Source organism: Bos indicus, chromosome 16 (genome assembly GCF_029378745.1).
Source record: "Bos indicus isolate NIAB-ARS_2022 breed Sahiwal x Tharparkar chromosome 16, NIAB-ARS_B.indTharparkar_mat_pri_1.0, whole genome shotgun sequence".
Classification (NCBI taxonomy): Eukaryota; Metazoa; Chordata; class Mammalia; order Artiodactyla; family Bovidae; genus Bos; species Bos indicus.
Genome location: NC_091775.1, coordinates 7,913,120 through 7,935,819, shown reverse-complemented (window position 1 = coordinate 7,935,819; position 22,700 = coordinate 7,913,120). Strand labels below are relative to the sequence as shown.

The 22,700-nt window shown below is 42.9% G+C and overlaps 1 protein-coding gene across 1 annotated transcript; it reads left to right on the top strand.

Moving 5' to 3' along the window:
* The first annotated feature begins 237 nt into the window (after positions 1-237).
* LOC139176505 (uncharacterized) lies at positions 238-10,394 on the top strand. Its single transcript, XM_070768833.1, has 5 exons — positions 238-427; positions 3,467-3,778; positions 6,306-6,376; positions 6,828-6,852; positions 8,488-10,394. The coding sequence occupies exons 1-5, from the start codon at positions 238-240 to the stop codon at positions 8,742-8,744; spliced, it is 855 nt and encodes a 284-aa protein (XP_070624934.1). The 3' UTR covers positions 8,745-10,394.
* Positions 10,395-22,700: the final 12,306 nt, after the last annotated feature.

Here is a 22,700-nt window from a genome sequence, read left to right as displayed (position 1 = left end):
TCCCAGCTCCTGTTCTCCATTCACGTTTCCACACTTGGTCCAGCATTGATCGGTTGTCCACCCCCAGGAGGTGGCAGGAGGTTAGGTTGGTGTGCAAGGACCTTACACATCATTTCAGTCTTGCCTCTGTAGTTGGGACCTGTCTCAAAGAGAGTAATTGTTGTGAATTAAGATTAACCCAGTTGGAAATTGCTACAAGTGTGTCTCTGCAGCTTAAATGAACAGCCTGAGGCCCGGATGGGTCCTGGGCACCAGGCACCGAGAGAGATGAAAGTTGGGTGGGGTCTGGGACTTGGTTCTGAGGTGCTCCCAGCTGAGACCTGCCCCCTCAGCCAGGGCCGGGCACTGGACATAGGACCCCGACTGGGTGCCGGATACCCTGACTGCCCAGGACCGCCTCCTCCTGGCCTGGGCCTGGACCCCAGAGGTAAAGGGTGGTGCCTGCGACCTGATGCTTTCTTGTCAGAAGTGAGAGTAGCATTTGTTTTGTGGGGAGGTTTACAGCAACATTAGGGCTTCCCTCTTAGCTCCATCGGTAAAGAGCCTGTCTGCAGTACAGGGGACCTGAGTTTGATTCTTAGGTTGGGAAGGTCACCTGGAGAAGGAAATGGCAACCCACTCCAGTATTTTTGCCTGGAGAATCCCATGGACAGAGGAGCCCAACAGGCTATGGTCCATGGGGCCACAAGAGTCGGACTTGACTCAGTGATTAAACCACCACCACAAGAACATCGTGACCTGACCATGCCTTGACATCAAGAACAAAGACTCTGACCCCAGAAGTAAACAGGCCACTCCCTCAGCTTTCCTAGAAAAGCACTTTGCAGAAAGTTTTCTGGGTGCTCAGCTTTTTTTGTTTGTTTGTCTTTTCTCCTTGTGTGGCCCTGCAGGAAGGCTTTCTCTCCTCACTGTGTTAGAAGCACAAACTTGAGAATCTCTTTCTATTCTCAATGTGTTAGATTTGTCCCTCCTCACCCCGAAATGTTTGCTATCAGCTATGCTTGGGGACAGAATATTTTCATTTATATAAATTATTTTCATGATCAGAGAGGAATATGTGAGCCTGAGATTCAATTTTTGAAATAAAATGTTTACTCTGAAAAGCCAGACTTGTGCATAGAAACACAGTAGCAATTGGACAGTCGCAGTTGGACTCATCCTGTGCAGAGTTCAGTTAATTCTGAAGGTTCTGTGATGTGTGGTCGCCATGGTAATGTGGTGATACACATTCCACATTCAGTGTGTTTACGAGCTGAGAGCTTCATGTATGGTGGCAAAGAGAAATGGGCAACCTGAAATGTTTGGGAGGTAGGTTCCAACTGATCATCTGAATGCTGTTCCTTCAAATGGGCTGGTTAACCTTTACTGATGAATTTTCCTCATCTTATTATTTTTCTTTTCCATCACTCTAATTTATCTACAGAGTTATAACTGTGTCTTATAGTTTTGTATTATTCCTTAAATTATGTTTTGATTCTCCTGTCAGCTGGCTGCCTTAAATATCTTCCTAAATTTCCAATTTCCCAATGCCAGTTTTGTACACACTCTTACCAGAGAACAGATGGAAAGAACTAACAGAGGAGAAACATGGTGTCTCCCCAACATTGGACATTATAGTAAAGGGAATTACATCTCAACTGTTCTCAAATGCTGCTGCCCAAATCTACAAACACTAGCAGTGTAAATCTAGAGACTTAAAAAGGAAAGAAACTGGGATTTACTGGTGGGATTCCCATGGGTGGATGTGGGCTGGATCATTGTTTGGCTGTTGCCAAGGAGTTTAGTGAGATGGCATAGTGCTTTTGGGTTGGTAGGATGAACATTTGGTCACTAAGGGAAGGAGAGCCTGTCTGTTGATCCTCAAGGAGAATCTAGGGTTACAGTCTCCAGGCTGTGAGGATGGAGATGATTTTCACAAAGAATATGGGGCTCTGTTGTCTTCCACTCCAGGGTCTACAGCATGATGAGAAGTTGATAGAGTCAGAATTTTAGTGGGGAAAGGTTGAACTCCTGCCCATTCTTAGCTAGCACTTGGTCCAGGCTGCTCAAATAAGAGTTCAGATCAGCTATGAGACTTTGAGCATCTCAGACTTAATTAAGACACCAAAGGCAAGCACAAATGGCCACCTCCCCAGTTAACTCACATTAACTGCTCATCCAGACTTGGTCAAGTTAAAGGGAAGCTAATTCTTGGTAGAGCCATCATGTGGCCTTTGGTTTAGAAGGTTCTGAGCTCTGAGCCAACTTGTTGGCCAAACAGACCACTGGTCACTTAGCAAGGTGGACTGGGCTTTGGGAAGGCTGCTCCTGAGATGGTTGGGTGTGTGAAGAAGCTTTGAAGGATGGACAGACTTGGAATCCTGTGGTCTTTCTGAGGGGCTTTGCTCAGAGGAAACCTGTATTTGGGATCAGGAACTGAGATATAGAGACGAGTGGTAGAAGGAGGATTTGAGCTCTTATTAAGGCTGAGGCACTTTCTTCAGGGCATCAGCTCTCATCCCCAGAAAACTAGGGGCAGGATAATTTGAGTTGGAGGTAGGGTTGAGGTCCTAGGTAAGGGGTTTTAGCACAGATCTCAGGGGTGCAGGCATCTGTGTACTCAGGGAACCATCTATATTTCTGTTCTGGATCCACTATTTATCATTGTGTGACCCTTGGAAAATCACTTCATCTCTCTGAATTTCAACACCATCTAATGTAACATATGGAGTACAGGCCACACTTTGTCCACCCTTCCTCTTGAACAGGGCTGGGTGTCCGAAGAGGTGATACTACTCTCCATGCACTCCAAAAACTTGTTTTGGTGAAAAAGCTGAAGAATAAGCTTCCATCTCCACTTATTGGAGCCATTCAAAATGCCCTCTCTGCTTTCAACCACTACTGAAAGTCCATCTTATTCTTGCCATCATTCAAGATTGAACACTTACAGAGAAATTATGAAGCACCAGTCCTTTACTTTTCTATTTATTTATTTATTTGTCTGTCTATCATTTAATTATTTGGCTGCATCGGGTCTTAGTTGTGGCACGTGGAATCTTCATCACATCGTGCAGCTCTTTCGTTGCAGGACACTGACTCTCTACTTGTGGTGCTTGACCTCGGTAGTTGCAACATGTGGGCTTAACTGCTCAGAGGCATGTGGGACCGGAGTTTGCCGACCAGAAATCAAACCCTGTCCCTTGCGTTGAGAGGCAGATTCTTACCCACTGGACTGCCCAGGAAGTCCCTCCTTTATTTTTCTAATATTTTACCTGTACTTAATCATTCTTGGCCTCATAATACTAAAAATAGGCCATGTTAACCTTTCTCCAACTCAGGACAGGGAACTGAGGCAAAGAGGGATCCATATGTCTTTCCCAAGTACCTGCTTCTCCTAAATGTGATTTGAATCCAGTCCATCAGCCATGGTCACCATGTTTTGCTGAGCTTCTAGGTCTCAGTTAAATAGAGATATTTGCACACACAGCCAGTCTGTTGGATGTTTTCACTGCACATCAAACTGCAGATCTTCCTAAGTCCACCTTGGATTCAGGAGGCCTTGCGAGGCATCTGGTGAGGAAGGGGACCAGAGGATTGAATTATGCATCAATTATTACTAGTTCCTGGGTGGTCCTCTGCCGGCAACATGTCAACAGCTCTCACCATTCCACAGGATGTCTCATCCAGAAGACGAGAAGAAACACCCCGCAAATGTCAAGAACATCAAGAACCAGCTGGATGAAGAGAGTTTGTTGTTGGCCACGTAATAGGGTGCACCCTCTAACTGACTCAACTGAAGGTACTGTGGGAATTTTCTCATTAAGTTCATTCAAGAATGATTATTGTAGTATGTTCAGGGCTTCATATTTAAGGAAAAAAAACAGAAATATTAAGCAATGTTCTTTTATTTCATGTGTTCAAATTGAAAGTATATCAGTTGGTACTGCTTTAACTATGAAAGGAAAGATGCATTCTAAATTCAACATTTGGTTCATGCTTAAAAGTGAAGATGGTCTCTAGCTATGGTTTGGACATTAGCTAATTTTTTAACACTATCTGTGATGTGTTCCCCCCTGAAGTCATGTTTCAAGATTTCTTTAAATCATTAGACTTTATATAAAGCAGCATTACATTGACATAAAAGTTGTATGGATTATACAGAAAATTCCAATATTATATCACTTCTGTTTCAGCTATCAGATTCTACTCACAGATAACATATGTGTGCTACATTTTTTACAATTAGTGAGAAAATATATTTTTAGTAATTCAAAGTCTAACATTGTTAGTTCACCTAACATTCACACTTTGTATTGTTATATACAGTGATATTTTAAATATGCAGATTTAAATTATAGTACCATACAGAAATCTACACACTAAATGTTCACAGTGTATTATTAGTACTAGAAACAACCCAAAGACCATCATGTGATCAATGGATAAATGAAATGTGGTAGGTACTCAGAATGGAATACTACCTCGCCATAAAAATGAATTAAGGATTGAAATATGCTATAAAATGGATGGACAATTAACACAAACATTTATTATAGTTAGTGAAATAAGGCAGGCACAGAAAGACAAATATTGTATGATTCCACTGGTTTAAGGTACACAGAATAGGCTAACTCATGGAAGTTGGAAATAGAAGTTACCAAAGCGAGGAGGCAACGGAGAAGGTGGATTATGACTTACTGGGTACAGAGGTTCTATTGGATCTGATGAAAAAGATGTAGATGGTGTTGATAGGTACACTAAATTGTGAATACAGAAAAATCAAATTGCCAGGAGAAATATCAATAACCTCAGATATGCAGATGAGACCACCCTTATGGCAGAAACTGAAGAAGAACTAAAGAGCCTCTTGAGGAAAGTGAAAGAGGAGCGTGAAAAAGTTGGCTTAAGGCTCAACATTCAGAAAGCTAAGATCACGGCATCTGGTCCCAGCACTTCATGGCAAAAGATGGGGAAACAGTGGCTGACTTTATTTTTCTGGGCTCCAATCACTGCCGATGGTGATTGCAGCCATGAAATTAAAATACACTTACTCCTTGGAAGGAAAGTTATGACCAACGTAGACAGCATATTAAAAAGCAGAGACATTACTTTGTCAACAAAGGTCCGTCTAGTCAAGGCTATGCTTTTTCCATTAGTAATGTATGGATGTGATAGTTGAACTATAAAGAAAGCTGAGCACCAAAGAATTGATGTTTTCGAACTGCACTGTTGGAGAAGACTCTTGAGAGTCCCTTGGACTGCAAGGAGATCCAACCATTCCAACCTAAGAGAGATCAGTCCTCGGTGTTCATTAAAAGGACTGATGTTGAAGCAGAAACTCCAATACTTTGCCCACCTGATGTGAAGAGCTGAGTCATTTGAAAAGACCCTGATGCTGGGAAAGAATGAGGGCAGGAGGAGATGTGGATGACAGAAGATGAGACGGTTGGATGGCATCACCGACTCAATGAACATGGGTTTGGGTGGACTCTGGGATTTGGTGATGGACAGGGAGGCCTGGTGTGCTGCCATTCATGGGGTCACAAATAGTCGGACACGACTGAGCAACTGAACTGAACTGATGGAACTTTTTAATTCTTAAAAATTATGAAAAGAATAAATACAATGTATTTTTTATGACAATGCTCAGTCGCTAAGTTATGTCTGTGAGCCCATGGACAGAAGCACACCAGGCTTCCCTGTCTTTCACTATCTTCCTGAGTTTGCTCAAATTCATGTCCATTGAGTCGATAATGCTATCCAGACATCTCATCCTCTGTGGCCCCTTCTTTTCCTCTTGCCATCAGTCTTTCCCAGCATCAGGGGCTTTTTGAGTGAGCCTGTTCTTTACATCAGGCGGCCAAAGTATTGAAGTTTCAGCATCAGTCCTTCCAATGAATATTCATGATTGATTATCTTTATGATTAACTGGTTTGATCTCCTTGCTGTCCAAGGAACTCACAAGAGTCTCTTCAGCACCACTATTCTAAAGCATTAATTCTTTGGCATTCAGCCTTCTTAATGATCCAAGTCTCACAACTGTACATGACTATTGAAGCCTAGTGTGATTTTTAGTGCTTCCCTCTCTCAGACCGAGTTTCAGGGCGATCAGGTTCCCCTTAGCCAGAAAGCTTAAGGCTCTCTGACTCATTTCTGAAACGTTCATCTCCTTTGCCTTCCTCCACCCATGAGAAAGGTTGTCCAGCAGATTTCAGCCAACACTTATTAACCACCCACATCCACACACTCCCCCGATGTGTCCACATTAACAAGGTCTTCCCGATCAGCATCACAGATGTCATGACAATTCCTCTATGTCTTCCTAGAGCTCCCTGAGGACCAGCCTGAGGGGCTATCCACTTCAATGTTGGAGGGAGAGGCTCTGCCCAACTCCATAGTAAGTGCCTCCTATTCATCTGAGATAAAAGTGTTGCTTCATAACTTTATTTTCTAGCTGAATTCAGATAAAGGTTCAAATTATTCCAGACAGTTCATAGAAACAGTTTTTAGTTTGATGGATGAATTTCTCCCAGGAGATAACTTATTCAAAAGGATGTTTTTCAAAAATGACAACATAAATTAAAAACTGGAATCAGGAGCAGTTTCCTCAGCAGAAACTGTTCCTTCCTGAAAAGAAAGTTTTAATTACTGGTGAAAATGAACTGGAGTGCTCTTCCAGGAGGAGCGCCAGCCTTTCCCACAGGTGTCCTCTATTGTTCTTTTGGGGCTACAGACTGAACAGCACATTCCCATTTGGTTTTCTGACAAGAAAAAGAGGACAAAAGACCTGAGTGCACAGTACTCAAGACACTGACACACTCTCACTGTTTTCTTCTTTCTAATTGCAGGCACGTGAACAAGCCAGTGAACATGGTAATTATTCAGGGATCATCCCTCTGATGAAAATAATCTAGTTGATGAAGGCGGCAATCTCTTGCCAGCTCTGTTTGGAGAGTTGCCCTGATGCTGAATTCCTAAAGGGGGTGAAGGGAGGGGGTACAGATAACAGACTGATCTCCCAGAAAGAAAATGTCTGTGGTCTATGGTACCTGGAAACAACTACATCATTTAGATGCGTGGGTTTGGGTCCCATGTGTGAGCCCATGCAGTGTGATTCTCAAGCTGTCTGTGTGTGTTTCCTCAGGAGATGTCTCCCTCTTATACAGCACAAGTCAACTGTGAACTTTCTAAACACTTCTGATCACACTGTGCACTGGCTATAGATTACTTAATTCTTTCCTCAACTCAATTATTCCTCAAGTTTGGTTAATCTTCATTTTGCTGGAATGGAGATGGTGCTGAGAAAAAATGGACCAAGCTACTGACTTCCTAAGTGGAAAAGGATAAACTGAAAACCTCGGGGTGGTCCCAGTGTGTCTGCTCTGGACCCCTGACCTGTACTTATCACTCAACCATGAGATCCTGAGTCATGGAACAAGGGGGTCCCTGCATCTCCGTTTATCCCTGGAGGTACTAGAGTTCCAGAGGTCCAGATTGTGCCCATCATTGTAAGATGGGCGCAGTGGTCATGGGACCCAGGGCAAACATAGGTGGGCTATTGCCAATATTGGCATAGTCATTATTGTGAAAGGCACCTTGGGATTCCTATCCTCCTGGTCAATTCAAAGATCTGAAAATTGTGTTCCCTTATTTAGATGGTACAGGCCATATCTGTTGGTGCTAGTGTTATTGCTTAACCAAGAACAAAAGAAGATTGTCATCAGGGAGATATTTCTTTGTACTGGGTGACATTACCATAAGCCTTACATTGGATAAAACCTGTAGCACACTTTCAAGGGAAGGTGTCAAATAGATCTCACAGTCGAACTTGACACTCTGCTTGGTGACCTTGACTCTTGTTGTAAACCTCCTGCACACCAGGGTCCAAGAAGTTCAACGTTTACCCCATGCTTTCTCTCCATGATGAACTGTCCCACTAAATGTATGACTTCAATGAGTGTGAACAGACACTGACTCAGTGGACATGCAAATATTGTTTGGACAGTGAAGACTAGGAAGAAACATCACATGATAGATTATAGCTATTTGGCAAGGTAGGGTTGAATTCAGTCCTCTAACAGAGATTGCTTTTAATCAAGAACAAAATCTCACAGAAAACTTAATAAGTGCATCAGCTGAAACTGAATCCTGGGGAGGCAGTGATCTAGGAAGTAAACCTTCTGGATAGGGGTGGTTTTGCAGAAGATATAAACAGGCAGGAGTTTCATGAGTCTCTGTCAGTGAAAGGTGGCATGCATTTCAGTGGTTCTTTTTTTCCCGAAATGTTAGGTTATCACTAGTTTAAATACAGAAGTTTTGTTTCCTTATTTCCTGCTCCTCTGATTTGCTCTTATTTATACAACAAAGAGGAGGACTCAACAGCAACTCAGTGCATAGTTACTAATGCCTTATGCATACATTCCACCCCATGCCCCTCCAATGAACAAGGCTCCTGAGAGGTTAGTGAGCACCTTACCTGTTTCCCTGTGCTGTTCTGTGTCCCTCCAGTTCCTCAAGAGGACATGGTGGTGGAGCTGCCCCAGGACTGGGCTGAAGACAAGCTTCTGAAGACTGTGGACGTAAGTGCACCTCTCTTAACCGGGGCAAGGCTGCGGCTTCACTGCTTTATTTTCCTTTTAGTTGAACACAGGTATAGTAATCTGACAATTTACGTTACCACTGAGGCATGCAAATACTTGGCTGGGAAAGTAGAGAGGATAAATCTATTATTAACACAGTCCGGATTCAAGAGGAAATTTCAATAAGACAGCATCATTTATTACTGTAGGTACTTTGCTCAACAGAAAGTGTTCTTTCTTGAAAAACAATTTGTAAACTTTGGTCAAATTAAAACTGAGAGATCTTATGTGAAACAGACAAGTCTTTCCAACAGGAGACTTTTTTATTTTGGAGCCACTGAAATGAAGAATGCTAGTTACCTGAGGACAAAAAAACAGGTAACAGAAGACTTAGTGCCGAAAATTCAAGAAGCTGGGACACTCACTCTGTTTTCTTCTCTGCAATCACAGGAATCCGGGGACGCCTGTGAACATGGTAAATATTCAGGGATCATCATTCTGCTGAGGGACAATCCAACAGATAAAGGTGGGGTTCTCTGACTGCCTCTGGTTGCAGAGTGGCCCTGATGCTAGATTCCTGTTTAGGGTGTGGGCTGTGGGTGCAGAGAAGAGACTGATCTCCCAGGAAAGAACGATGCCTTTGTTCTAGGGTACCTGGAAGCAACTACATCATTTAGATGTTGTGGGTTTGTGTGAATCAGGGTTGGGGGTCCATGTGTGAGCCCAAGTGGTGTGATTCTGAAGTTCTGTGTCTGTGTGTGTTGCCTCTGGAGATGCATCCCTGTTACACAGCACTAGTCAACTGTGAACTTTCTAAACACTTCTCACTACCACTGCACACTGGCCATACATTACCTGATTCTTTCCTCAACTCAGTCTTTCCTCAGAAGCGAAAGTGAAAGTCATTCAGTGTGTATTCAAGTCTTTGCATCCCCATGCACTAGAGTCCATGGAATTCTCCAGGCCAGAATCCTGGAGTGGGTAGTCTTTCCCTTCTCCAGGGAGTCTTCCAAACCGAGGGATCAAACACAGGTCTCCAGCATTGCAGCCGGATTCTTTAACAACTGAGCTATCAGGGAATCCATTCCCCAACATAGCTTAATATTAATTTTCCTCAGGTGAAGATGGCAATTGGACAAATGGCCCAAAGTCTTAACCTCCTATTGGAAAAGCCAAACTGAGTACCTAGGGTTGATCCAAATTTGGCTCTTCTGAATGAGTAAGCTGCTCCTACCAGTCAGCCACGTGATGCTCAGTCATGTGGAAAGGGGGTCCTGGCATCTATATCCATCCTTGGAGGTACTAGCAGGCCCAGGGGTCCAGATCCTGCCCGTCATTATAATTATAAGGTGGGCACAGTGGTCAGAGAACCCAGGGTAAACATAGGTGGATTAACGCCAATTTTGGCACGGTCATTATTGGGAAAAGAATCTCGGGACTCACATCCTCTTGCTAAAGTCACAGATTCTGAGTGTTGGGTGGCCTTTTGTAGAGTGTAAGTCCTATGTGTTGGTGTTCCTATCTTTGTATACACAAGGACAAAAGCATATTATCATCAGAGGTGTATTTCATTGTACCGGGTAATTACCATAACCTCACATTGATTAAACCCTGTAGTACACACTCAAGGCAAATTGTCAAATAAAGCTCACAGTGGAACATGATAGTCTAGTGACCATGACTCTTGTCGTAAATCTCATACACAGCTGGGTCAGAGACAGTCAGGTTCACCCCATGCTTCCTCTCCATAATGAACTGTCCCACTACAAGTGTGACTTCTGTGAGTGTGAACCGCCACTGACTCAGTGGACTTGCAAACATTGTTTGGAAAAATCAAGCCTGGAAAATAACATCGCATGATTAATAAAAGCTATTTGGAAAGGTAGTATTGACTTTAGTCCTCTAACAAGAGTTTACTTTTAATCGAGAATAAAGTCTCACAGACTTGGTAAGTACAATAGCTGAAACAGTGGATTCTGAGGATGCAGTGATCTAGGAAGTAGTCCAGAAGATAGGTGTGATTTCCCAGAAGCTCTAACAGCCAGGAGGGACATGTGTCTCTGTCATTGAAAGCTGGCAAGCATTGTAATGTTTCACTTTTCCCATTACTTTGGTTATCACCAGTTAAGTGCAGGCACTCTCTTTCATTGCCTTCCTGCTTGTCTCCTTTGTTGTACTTCATCCAGCAAAGAGGAGGGTTCAAGAGCAGCTCAGTCCCCAGTTACTAACCTCTCTCATGTACATGACATTCCACCCCATGTCCCATCAAACAAACAAACAAGAAACCTGGGATCTTTGGAAGCAGCCTCTCCTCTGTCCTGATGGCTATATGTTTCCCTGTAGTTCCCAAAGAGGACCTCGTGGTGGAACTGCCCCAGGCCGGGGCTGAGGAATCGGCTCTCCCACCTCTGGAGGTAAGCTCAACTCTCTGTGTCTCACATAGATGCTGCTTCACTCCTTTATGTTTCATTCAGTGAAATACAGTTATAGTAATCTGACAATGTATATTAGCACTTATGTATGCAATTCCTTGCTGGTGAAATATTGACCATAATTTTGTTATCAACAGAGACCTGATTCAAAAGGACACTATAAAATACCGTCAATTACTACTGTAGGTACTTTCCTCAGTAGAAATTTTTTCTCCTGGAAACTGAAAGATCTTAAGTGAAAGAGCCCAGCCATTTCAACAAGGATCCTCTCTGTTTTCTTTTGGAACGATTGATTTTTTTAAAAGTTTAGTTACCTGAGGAAAACAAAAACTCAGATAACATAAAACTTACTGCAGAGAACACACGGTGCTGGCCTCCCTCACACTGTTCTCTTCTCTCTAATCACAGGCAGCTGGAGCAGCCAATGAACATGGTAAATATTGAGCGACCGTCCCTCTGCTGAGCAACAATTTAGCTGATGACTGTGGGGCTCCTTTGCCACCTAGCTTTTCAGAGTCACCCTGATGCTCGATTCCTATGGGGGGTAAAGACTGGGGGTCCAGAGAAGAGACTGATCGCCCAGAAAAGAACAATGTCTATGTTCTATGGTACATGGAAACAGCTACATCATTTAGATACTGTGGGTTTGTGTGAATCAGGTTTGGGGGCCCATGTGTAGGCCCATGTGTTGTGATTCTGAAGCTCTATGTGTATGTGTTTCCTCAGGCGATGTTGCCCTCTTACACAGCACAAGTCAACTGTGTACTGTCTCAACACTTCTCATCACCACTGGACATTGTCTATATATTACCTGACTCTTCCCTCAACTCAGCCATTCCTCAAGTTTGGTTAATATTCATTGTCCTCAAATGGAGATGGTGCTGAGAAAAACAGCCCAAGCTCTTGACCTCCTAAGTGGACAAGCCAAACTGGGAACCTATGGGTGGTCCCAGTGTGTCTGCTCTGGACCCCTGAGCTGCACTTATCACTCAACCATGGGATCCTCAGTCATGGAGCAAGGGGGTCCCTGCATCTCCGTTTATGCTTGGAGGTACTAGAGCTCCAGAGGTTCAGATTGTGCCCATCATTGTAAAATGGGCTCAGTGGTCATGGGACACAGGCAAACATAGGTGGATTATCGCCAACATTGGCGCAGTCATTATTGTGAAAGACACCTTGGGATTCCTGTCCTCCTGGTCAATTCAAAGATCTGAAAGTTGTGTTCCCTTGTTTTGACAGTCCAGGCCATATCTGTTGGTGCTAGTGTCACTGCTTAACCAAGAACAAAAGCAGATTGTCATCAGGGAGATATTTCTTTGTACTGGGTGACATTTCCATAAGCCTTACATTGGTTAAACCCTGTAGCACACTATCAAGGGAAGGTGTCAAATAGATCTCACAGTCGAACTTGACACTCTGCTTGGTGACCTTGACTCTTGTTGTGAACCTCCTGCACACCAGGGTCCAAGAAGGTCAACGTTTACCCCATGCTTTCTCTCCATGATGAACTGTCCCACTAAATGTATGACTTCAATGAGTGTGAACAAACACTGACTCAGTGGACGTGCAAATATTGTTTGGACAGTGAAGACTAGGAAGAAACATCACATGATAGATTATAGCTATTTGGCAAGGTAGGGTTGAATTCAGTCCTCTAACAGAGATTGCTTTTAATCAAGAACAAAATCTCACAGAAAACTTAATAAGTGCATCAGCTGAAACTGAATCCTGGGGAGGCAGTGATCTAAGAAGAAATCCTTCTGGATAGGGGTGGTTTTGCAGAAGATATAAACAGGCAGGAGTTTCATGAGTCTCTGTCAGTGAAAGGTGGCATGCATTTCAGTGGTTCTGTTTTCCCGAACTGTTAGGTTATCACTAGTTAAAATACAGAAGTTTTGTTTCGTTATTTCCAGCTCCTCTGATTTGCTCTTATTTATACAAAAAAGAGGATGACTCAACAGCAACTCAGTGCATAGTTACTAATGCCTTATGCACACAGTCCACCCCATGCCCCTCCAATGAACAAGGCTCCTGAGAGGTTACTGAGCACCTTACCTGTGTCCCTGTGCTGTTCTGTGTCCCTCCAGTTCCTCAAGAGGACATGGTGGTGGAGCTGCCCCGGGACTGGGCTGAAGACAAGGCTCTGAAGACTGTGGACGTAAGTGCACCTCTCTTAACCGGGGCAAGGCTGCGGCTTCACTGCTTTATTTTCCTTTTAGTTGAACACAGGTATAGTAATCTGACAATTTACGTTACCACTGAGGCATGCAAATACTTGGCTGGGAAAGTAGAGAGGATAAATCTATTATTAACACAGTCCGGATTCAAGAGGAAATTTCAATAAGACAGCATCATTTATTACTGTAGGTACTTTGCTCAACAGAAAGTGTTCTTTCTTGAAAAACAATTTGTAAACATTGGTCAAATTAAAACTGAGAGATCTTATGTGAAACAGACCAGTCTTCCCAACAGAAGACTGTCTGTTTTATTTTGGAGCCACTGAAATGAAGAGTGCTAGTTACCTGAGGACAAAAAAACAGGTAACAGAAGACTTAGTGCCGAAAATTCAAGAAGCTGGGACACTCACTCTGTTTTCTTCTCTGCAATCACAGGAATCCGGGGACGCCTGTGAACATGGTAAATATTCAGGGATCATCATTCTGCTGAGGGACAATCCAACAGATAAAGGTGGGGTTCTCTGACTGCCTCTGGTTGCAGAGTGGCCCTGATGCTAGATTCCTGTTTAGGGTGTGGGCTGTGGGTGCAGAGAAGAGACTGATCTCCCAGGAAAGAACGATGCCTTTGTTCTAGGGTACCTGGAAGCAACTACATCATTTAGATGTTGTGGGTTTGTGTGAATCAGGGTTGGGGGTCCATGTGTGAGCCCAAGTGGTGTGATTCTGAAGTTCTGTGTCTGTGTGTGTTGCCTCTGGAGATGCATCCCTGTTACACAGCACTAGTCAACTGTGAACTTTCTAAACACTTCTCACTACCACTGCACACTGGCCATACATTACCTGATTCTTTCCTCAACTCAGTCTTTCCTCAGAAGCGAAAGTGAAAGTCATTCAGTGTGTATTCAAGTCTTTGCATCCCCATGCACTAGAGTCCATGGAATTCTCCAGGCCAGAATCCTGGAGTGGGTAGTCTTTCCCTTCTCCAGGGAGTCTTCCAAACCGAGGGATCAAACACAGGTCTCCAGCATTGCAGCCGGATTCTTTAACAACTGAGCTATCAGGGAATCCATTCCCCAACATAGCTTAATATTAATTTTCCTCAGGTGAAGATGGCAATTGGACAAATGGCCCAAAGTCTTAACCTCCTATTGGAAAAGCCAAACTGAGTACCTAGGGTTGATCCAAATTTGGCTCTTCTGAATGAGTAAGCTGCTCCTACCAGTCAGCCACGTGATGCTCAGTCATGTGGAAAGGGGGTCCTGGCATCTATATCCATCCTTGGAGGTACTAGCAGGCCCAGGGGTCCAGATCCTGCCCGTCATTATAATTATAAGGTGGGCACAGTGGTCAGAGAACCCAGGGTAAACATAGGTGGATTAACGCCAATTTTGGCACGGTCATTATTGGGAAAAGAATCTCGGGACTCACATCCTCTTGCTAAAGTCACAGATTCTGAGTGTTGGGTGGCCTTTTGTAGAGTGTAAGTCCTATGTGTTGGTGTTCCTATCTTTGTATACACAAGGACAAAAGCATATTATCATCAGAGGTGTATTTCATTGTACCGGGTAATTACCATAACCTCACATTGATTAAACCCTGTAGTACACACTCAAGGCAAACTGTCAAATAAAGCTCACAGTGGAACATGATAGTCTAGTGACCATGACTCTTGTCGTAATTCTCATACACAACTGGGTCAGAGACAGTCAGGTTCACTCCATGCTTCCTCTCCATAATGAACTGTCCCACTACAAGTGTGACTTCTGTGAGTGTGAACCGCCACTGACTCAGTGGACTTGCAAACATTGTTTGGAAAATCAAGCCTTGGAAATAACATTGCATGATTAATAGAAGCTATTTGGAAAGGTAGTATTAACTTCAGTCCTCTAACAAGAGTTTCCTTTAATCGAGAATAAAGTCTCACAGACTTGGTAAGTACAATAGCTGAAACAGTGGATCCTAAGGATGCAGTGATCTAGGAAGTAATCCAGAAGATAGGTGTGATTTCCCAGAAGCTCTAACAGCCAGGAGGGACATGCCTCTCTGTCATTGAAAGCTGGCATGCATTGTAATGTTTCGCTTTTCCCATTACTTTGGTTATCACCAGTTAGGTGCAGGCACTCTCTTTCATTGCCTTCCTGCTTGTCTCCTTTGTTGTACTTCATCCAGCAAAGAGGAGGATTCAAGAGCAGCTCAGTCCCCAGTTACTAACCTCTCTCATGTACACATTCCACCCCATGTCCCATCAAACAAACAAACAAGAAACCTGAGATCTTTGGAAGCAGCCTCTCCTCAGTCCTGATGACTTTCTGTTTCACTCTAGTTCCCCAGGAGCACCTCATGGTGGAACTGCCCCTTGCCGGGGCTGAGGAATCGCCCCTCGGACCCCTGGAAGTAAGCTCAACGGTCTGTGTCTCACATAGATGCTCTTCACTTCTTTATGTTTCATTCAGTGAAATACAGTTATAGTAATCTGACAATGTATATTATTAGCACTTGTGTATGCAGTTCCTTGCTGGTGAAATATTGACATTAATTCTCTTACCAACAGAGACCTGATTCAAAAGGACACTAAAAAATACCGTCAATTACTACTGTAGGTACTTTCCTCAGTAGAATTTTTTCCTCCTGGAAACTGAAAGATCTTAAGTGAAAGAGCCCAGCCTTTTCAACAAGGGTCCTCTCTGTTTTCTTTTGGAATGATTGATTTTTTTAAAAGTTTAGTTACCTGAGGAAAACAAAAACTCAGATACCATAAAAATTACTGCAGAGAACACACGGTGCTGGCAACCCTCACACTGTTCTCTTCTCTCTAATCACAGGCAGCCGGAGCAGCCAATGAACATGGTAAATACTGAGCGACCGTCCCTCTTCTGAGGAACAATTTAGCTGATGATTTTGGGGCTCTCTTTCCAGCTAGCTTTGCACAGTCACCCTGATGCTGGATTCCTACGGGGGGTGAGGACTGGGGTTCCAGAGAAGAGACTGATCTCCCAGAAAAGAACAATGTCTGTGTTCTATGGTACTTGGAAACAGATACATCATTTAGATACTGTGGGTTTCTGTGAATCAGATTTTGGGGCCCATGGGTGGGCCCATGTGTTGTCATTCTGAAGCTCTATGTGTGTGTGTTTCCTCAGGCGATGTTTCCCTCCTACACAACACAAGTCAACTGTGAATTGTCTCAACACTTCTCATCCCTACTGGACATTGTCTATATATTATCTGACTCTTCCCTCAACTCAGCCATTCCTCAAGTTTGGTTAATATTCATTGTCCTCAAATGGAGATGGTGCTGAGAAAAACAGCCCAAGCTCTTGACCTCCTAAGTGGACAAGCCAAACTGGAAACCTATGGGTGGTCCCAGTGTGTCTGCTCTGGACCCCTGACCTGCATTTATTCCTCAGCCATGGTCCTCAGTCATGGAGAAAGGGGTCCCTACCTCTACGTCCATGCCTGGAGGTACTAGCAGCTCCAGAGTTCCAGACTCATTTTAAGGTGGGCTCAGTTGTCATGAAACCCAGGGCAACCAAAGGTGGATTAACAGCCAACTTTGGCACAGTCATCAGGGTAAAAGGCACCATGTGGTCGTATCTTCCTGGTCAGCTCTCAGATCTTGAGAGTTGTGTGGCTGTGTAGACAATGTTGGTCATATGTGTTGATGCTAGTGTGATTGCTTAAACAAGAACAAGAGCAGATCCTATCAGGGAAACATTTCATTGTACTGGGTGACATTACCATAAACCTTACATTGATTAGACCCTGTATCACACAGTCAATGGAAGGTGTCAAATAGATCTCACAGTGGAACTTGGTAGTTAGTCTAATGACCATTACTTTTGTTGTAATCTCCTGAACATTGTTGTAATCCTGGGTTAGACAAAGTCAGCGTTCAGCCTATGTTTCCTCTCTACAATGAACTGTCCCACTAAATGTATGACTTCTGTGAGTGAACAGCCACTGACTCAGTGGACATGCAAACATTGTTTGGAAAATGAAGACTGGGAAAGAATATCACATGGTTAATAGTAGCTATTTGGAAAGGTAGGATTGAATTCAGTCCTCTAACAGAGTTTGCTTTTAATCAAGAACAAAGTCTGAGAGAAAACATTCTAAATTCAGTAGCTACAAATGTGGATCCTGGGGAGGCGATGATCTGAGAAAAAATCCAGAAGACAGGGACCATTTAACAGATGCTCTACATAAGCAGGAGGTTCATGGGTCTCTGTCATTGAAAGTTGGCATGTATTTAAGTGTTACTTTTTTCCCGATCATTCAGGTTATCCCTAGTCAAAACACAGAAACTGTGTTTCATTTCTTTCCTTCTCCTCTCCTTTTTCTCTCCTTCATCCAGCAAAAAGGATGATTCAACAGCAGCTCGGTCCATAGCTACTATCCTCCCTCATGCATACACTCGACCCTATGTCACCTTCAAATAAAAGGAAAAAAAAAAAAAAAGGAAGAAAGAAACACTGAGAGATTGATAAGCATCCTCACCCATGTCCTGACTGCAACTCTGTGTCCCTCTAGCTCCCCAAGAAGACCTGGTGGAGAAACTGTGCTTTCTATAATCAACTTTCCCACTATACATATTGCCCTTGTGAATGTGGACAGGAACTGACTCAGTGGACATGCACACTATAGAAAACAAATATTGATAGAAAAATATGATATCATTCATAGTGGCTCTTATTAAATGGCAGGAACTCAGTATTGCCAAATTCTGCATATTTGATTTCATTTAAGAAAATTGGTTAGTGAATTAAGAGAATAGCATACTTTGCCCAATATTGAATTCAGTTCCCTAACAGAGATCACTTTTAATCAAGTACAAAGTCTCATACAAAACATGATGATTAGAATATCGGCAATTGTAGATCCTGGAGAAGAGTGATCTGGGAAAAATCAAGGGACGGTGGTAATTTAGCAGGACCTCACATTAAGCAGGAGGAGTCATGGGTCTCTTTCATTGAACAATACACACATTTTAGAGCTTTCCTTTTTTTTAGATTGAATATTTCATGTTGATTAGGTTCCTCTAGCTAGAAAGCCAAAGTACTATTTTCATTTCCTTCTTCCTCTCCTTTACTTTCCTTCCTCCTCCAAAGAGGATGGATGAACACAAGTTCACCTCATGCTTAATAACCTCCCACATCTGGACACACCACCCCGTGTCCACACAAAGAGAAAACCCCCTGCATGATTCCTGAACAGCTTCACCAGTGTTCTAACAGCTACTCTGTGTCCCTCTAGACTTCACTGAGGACCTGCCAGTCAACCCACCATGTGACAACACAGAAGAGACTCAGTGTTTCTCCAAGGCAAGCTGTTTTTTTTTTTTTTTTTTGTATGAGATAGAAATATTGTTTCATTTCTCTTTCAGTAGAATTAAGTTGTGACTCTGATGGGTTTTGTTTCATATAGAGACAGTTCCCTTTGTTGGGATAATGTAGACGAGAGTCTTATTACCAACTCATGATTCCCCAGTCCACAAGATACTAAAATTTTTAGCATCCATTATACTCTGTAGAGTACAGATTTCTCTCTCCTGCAGCAACATTTCTTCTAGGAAAAGAATTGTGCAATTTCCAGCCTAAATGGACTTGGAGTTCTATCCTCCAGGCACAGGTCGTGCCTTTCATCCTGAGTATGTGTGTGCTGATCTTGCTGGGTTCCCTGGACTCCACACTGCTCCTCATCAGGTTTTCTACTGTCACCCAATGAACCAAAGACTGTGCATCTATGTGATCTTACCCTCATAGCATCTTCTCTTCTGTACTTGCAGGTGGCCCTTTCAGGATGTGAAAGTGGTATGTATTCTAGAATCATTCCCTTTGGGAGAAAAAACTTTGTAGATGAGAAAGTTGGGGCTTTCTTGCTGGTTTTAGTGTAGAGGCCAAACTGATCCCAAATTCCTGCTGGGAATGAGTATAGGGGCCCTGGTGATAGAAAGTAATTTACAAGAGATCAATTTGGATGATTACTGTAGTTCCCGGAAGAAGCTGTATTATGGTTAATAGTGTAGGTTTGTGTCCATGGGACTGGGTGTGTTTTTATGTATAATGAATAGTGTGATTCTTTGTGTGTTTGAATTTTTGGGTTGTGTTTTCCAAAATATCTATCACCGTAAACGTCACTGTTAGTGGTGTCAGCCCCAAAATGTTTTCCATCACAATGTACCATGAATGTTTATGTGTATAAAAAGAAAACAAAGTATATACATTCACTGTATCCACTGATTTTATACCAAGTGAACATCCTTTTCCCAGGAAGACAAATCCCATCACTGCCGAGGAAGATATTTACAGGATTCTTTTTAATTTTTATTAAAATTTTTATTGGCTGTTCTTGGCCTTCCTTGCTGCCCAGGCTTCTTTCTACTTATGGAGAGCAAGGGCAACTCTCTAGTTGTGGTGTGTAGGCCTCTCACTCTAGTGGCTTGTTTGTTGCAGAGCATGGCTTCCAGGGCTCTTGGGCTTCCATAGTTTGGCACGTGGGCTCAGTAGTTGTGGTACATGGTTTAGTTGCTCCACAGCATGTGGAATCTTTCCAGACCAGGGGTTGAACTCCTGTCTCCTGCATTGTCAGGTAGATTCTTAACCACTGAGCCACCATAGAAGTCCTATAAGATTCTTAATGAGCAAAACTGTGTTTCAGAATCCCCTTTACTGGGTCAACCACACCTTCATTTAATAGTAAATCTCATCACTTAGTAGGTCTTGTAGGATTTTGATTGTTCATGATTCACCACTCTGCCACTTCCCTCATTCAAACTCTTTCTGTTGGAGCCTCAGAATGAATCACCCACTTCATCCAAGGCCCCAAGTAATGGGGAGGCTCCTTCCTTCTGCAGGGAGCCCCTGGTACCCAAGAGCAACACCTAGTTTCAGAGGAATCTGAGAAAGGAGGAAGCTCCAGGCACAAATGGAGGAAGTTCATTCCAGCTTTGCCTCTTACCCTTTGAAGTGTCCAATCTGTCCTGTTAACTCAATGCACCATGTTGGTTAGCACATCTCTAGAACTTTTCCATCCTGCCACTAAAATCCTGTAACCATTGAACAGACACTCCCTGTGTCAACCTCTTCCCACATCTTGGATCCACCCTTTTATTCGTTGCTTCCCTGAACTTTCCTTTCGATATGGCAGGTAAGTGGAATTGTTCAATATTTGTCCTGCGACTAGCTTATTTCGCCCTTACCAATAGCTTCCCACTTTGCTTCAAATGACAGGATTGCCTTCATTTTTAAAGACTCAATCACATTCCAGTGTATGTATGCACCACATTTTCTTTCTTGATTTATCTGCCCTTGGACACTGAGGAGTTTTTCTATCTTGATTGTTGTGTACGATGCAACAATGGGTATGAGATTATAGGTATCTCCTGGAACATTCTAGTTTTATCTCCTTTGGATATAAACTCAAATAAATGATTGCTGGATCTTATGATAATCTTAATAATTTTTTGAGGGACTTCCAAACTGTTCTATAATGGCTATGCCATTTATCATTCCTACCAACAGGCATGGAAGTTCCACTTCTCTACATATTTGCCAACATCTATTATTTTCTTCATATAATACACCTCCTGAAAGGTGATATCTCTTTTTGACTTGGTTTCCATTTCCACTAAGTACCCCACTTGCTACTTAGTGATGCTAAGCATATTTCCTATGTATATTGATCATTTCTATGTCTTCTATGAAGAAATGTCTATGGAAGCTTTTGAACATGTTTTAAAGTCAGTTATTTGCCTGATATTATTGTGAAGTTGTGTTTTAGCAGTTGCTTTTATATTCTGGATATTGGCCCTTTATTCAGATACAAAGTTTGCAGATACTTCTTTGATTCTATAGGTTGCCTGTCTATTGATTTTTGAGGAGACGATCCTTTCTTCACTTGATAATTTTAGAACCTTTGCAAATATCATTTGGCCACAGGGGTCAGTATATTCAAGATTCCCTCCTTATGATTCATTGGTCTCTCTGCCTATTTAGCTGCAGGTAGAACACAGTTTTGACTGCTGTGGCATTCTTGCCTGTTCTGAATTTAGGAAGCCTGAAGGCCCCATTGTTGTTCTTTGCTCTCAAGACTGCTTTTGTTCTTTGGGTTTCTTCTGGGTTCTGTAGTTTGGGAGATTTTTTTTTTTCCATTTTATTAAAATGACATGGGATTTTGTAAGTGGTTTCAATATATATGTAAATCACTTTTAGGAGTATAGGAAGGTCAACAACACTAAATATTCCAGTCTATGAATATGGTACGGTATTCTGATTACTTGTTTCTTCTTCTTTTAACAGTGTTCTATGGTTTCCAGTGCACAAAACTTTCACTTCCTAATAAGCCCTTTCCACTGCCTTCCTTGGGTCCTGTAGAATCAGGGATGGGAAAGATGGGCTCAGGAAGAGAGTGAATATTCCTCCCTTCCCTCCATACCTACTTTCTGGTTACTTGTAGTACACGAATGCTGGGCCATGCCCTTTACCTCTACCCACAAATGAGTTCCCTCCTGAGAATTTTCTTTGAATCTTGAGTGTTCACCTTACTAGGGCTTCACTGGTAGCTCAATTGTTGAAGAATCTGCCTGCAACGAAGGAGATCCTTTTCGATTCCTGAGTCAGGGCGATCTGCTAGAGAAGGGATAGTCTACCCACTCCAGTATTCTCGAGCTTCACTTGTGGCTCAGCTGGTAAAGAATCTGCCTGAAATGTAGGAGACCCGAGTTCAATTCCTGCGCTGGGAAGATGCCCTGGAGATGGGAACAGCTACCCACTCCAGCACTATTGGGATATTCACAAGCACTCTCCCAGTGCCTGGACTGGGTTCAAGAGCCCCAGATTTACCTGCATATGAATGATCTTATCAGGCCATCATATCATCTGGAATAAATGAAAAACAGAACAGGCAATTAGTTGCCTTTTTCTTGTCTGTGGAGCCCTTAGAGCTGAACTTTCCAGTGTAGTAGCCATTAGCTAGAGCTGCCTATCTATAATTAACATATTTCAACAATACTTAACTTGTTATATTGAAACAATCACAAAAAGCACACATAGCTTGGTCACACTAGCCATATTTCAAAAGTGTCCATAAGCATTGGCATTTCAGCTTCGTAAGCTTGAATATAAGAGCTCTGTTGGGCCTGTAGAAGTAGAAGGTTAAAAGGTAATTTTCTCAGCCTCTTTCTCATGTGAATATGTTCAAATGTGATCACCGTCTTGTTGAAGGGCTCTGACTCCACAAAGCACAGGGAAGGTCTAAGCCTGGAAGGAAGACCAGGGAGATGCTGTGTGAGCCAAGTGGAGGAGGAGAAATGGGTAGCTCAACTTGTGTAATAACTGTATTATTGCTCATGGTTATCTTTGTACAGACTGTTTTGTGGAAAACGTTAGCAGCAATGATGCGGAAGAGAATGCAGGTAGGGAACAACTCTCAGGTGGGATTTAGAGGGAGAGGGTTCCTGGACCATTTGAGTTACACCTGCTTCTTCAGAGATGAATATAAACCAAGGAAGAAGAAGGAAATATGTCTAGAGTTGT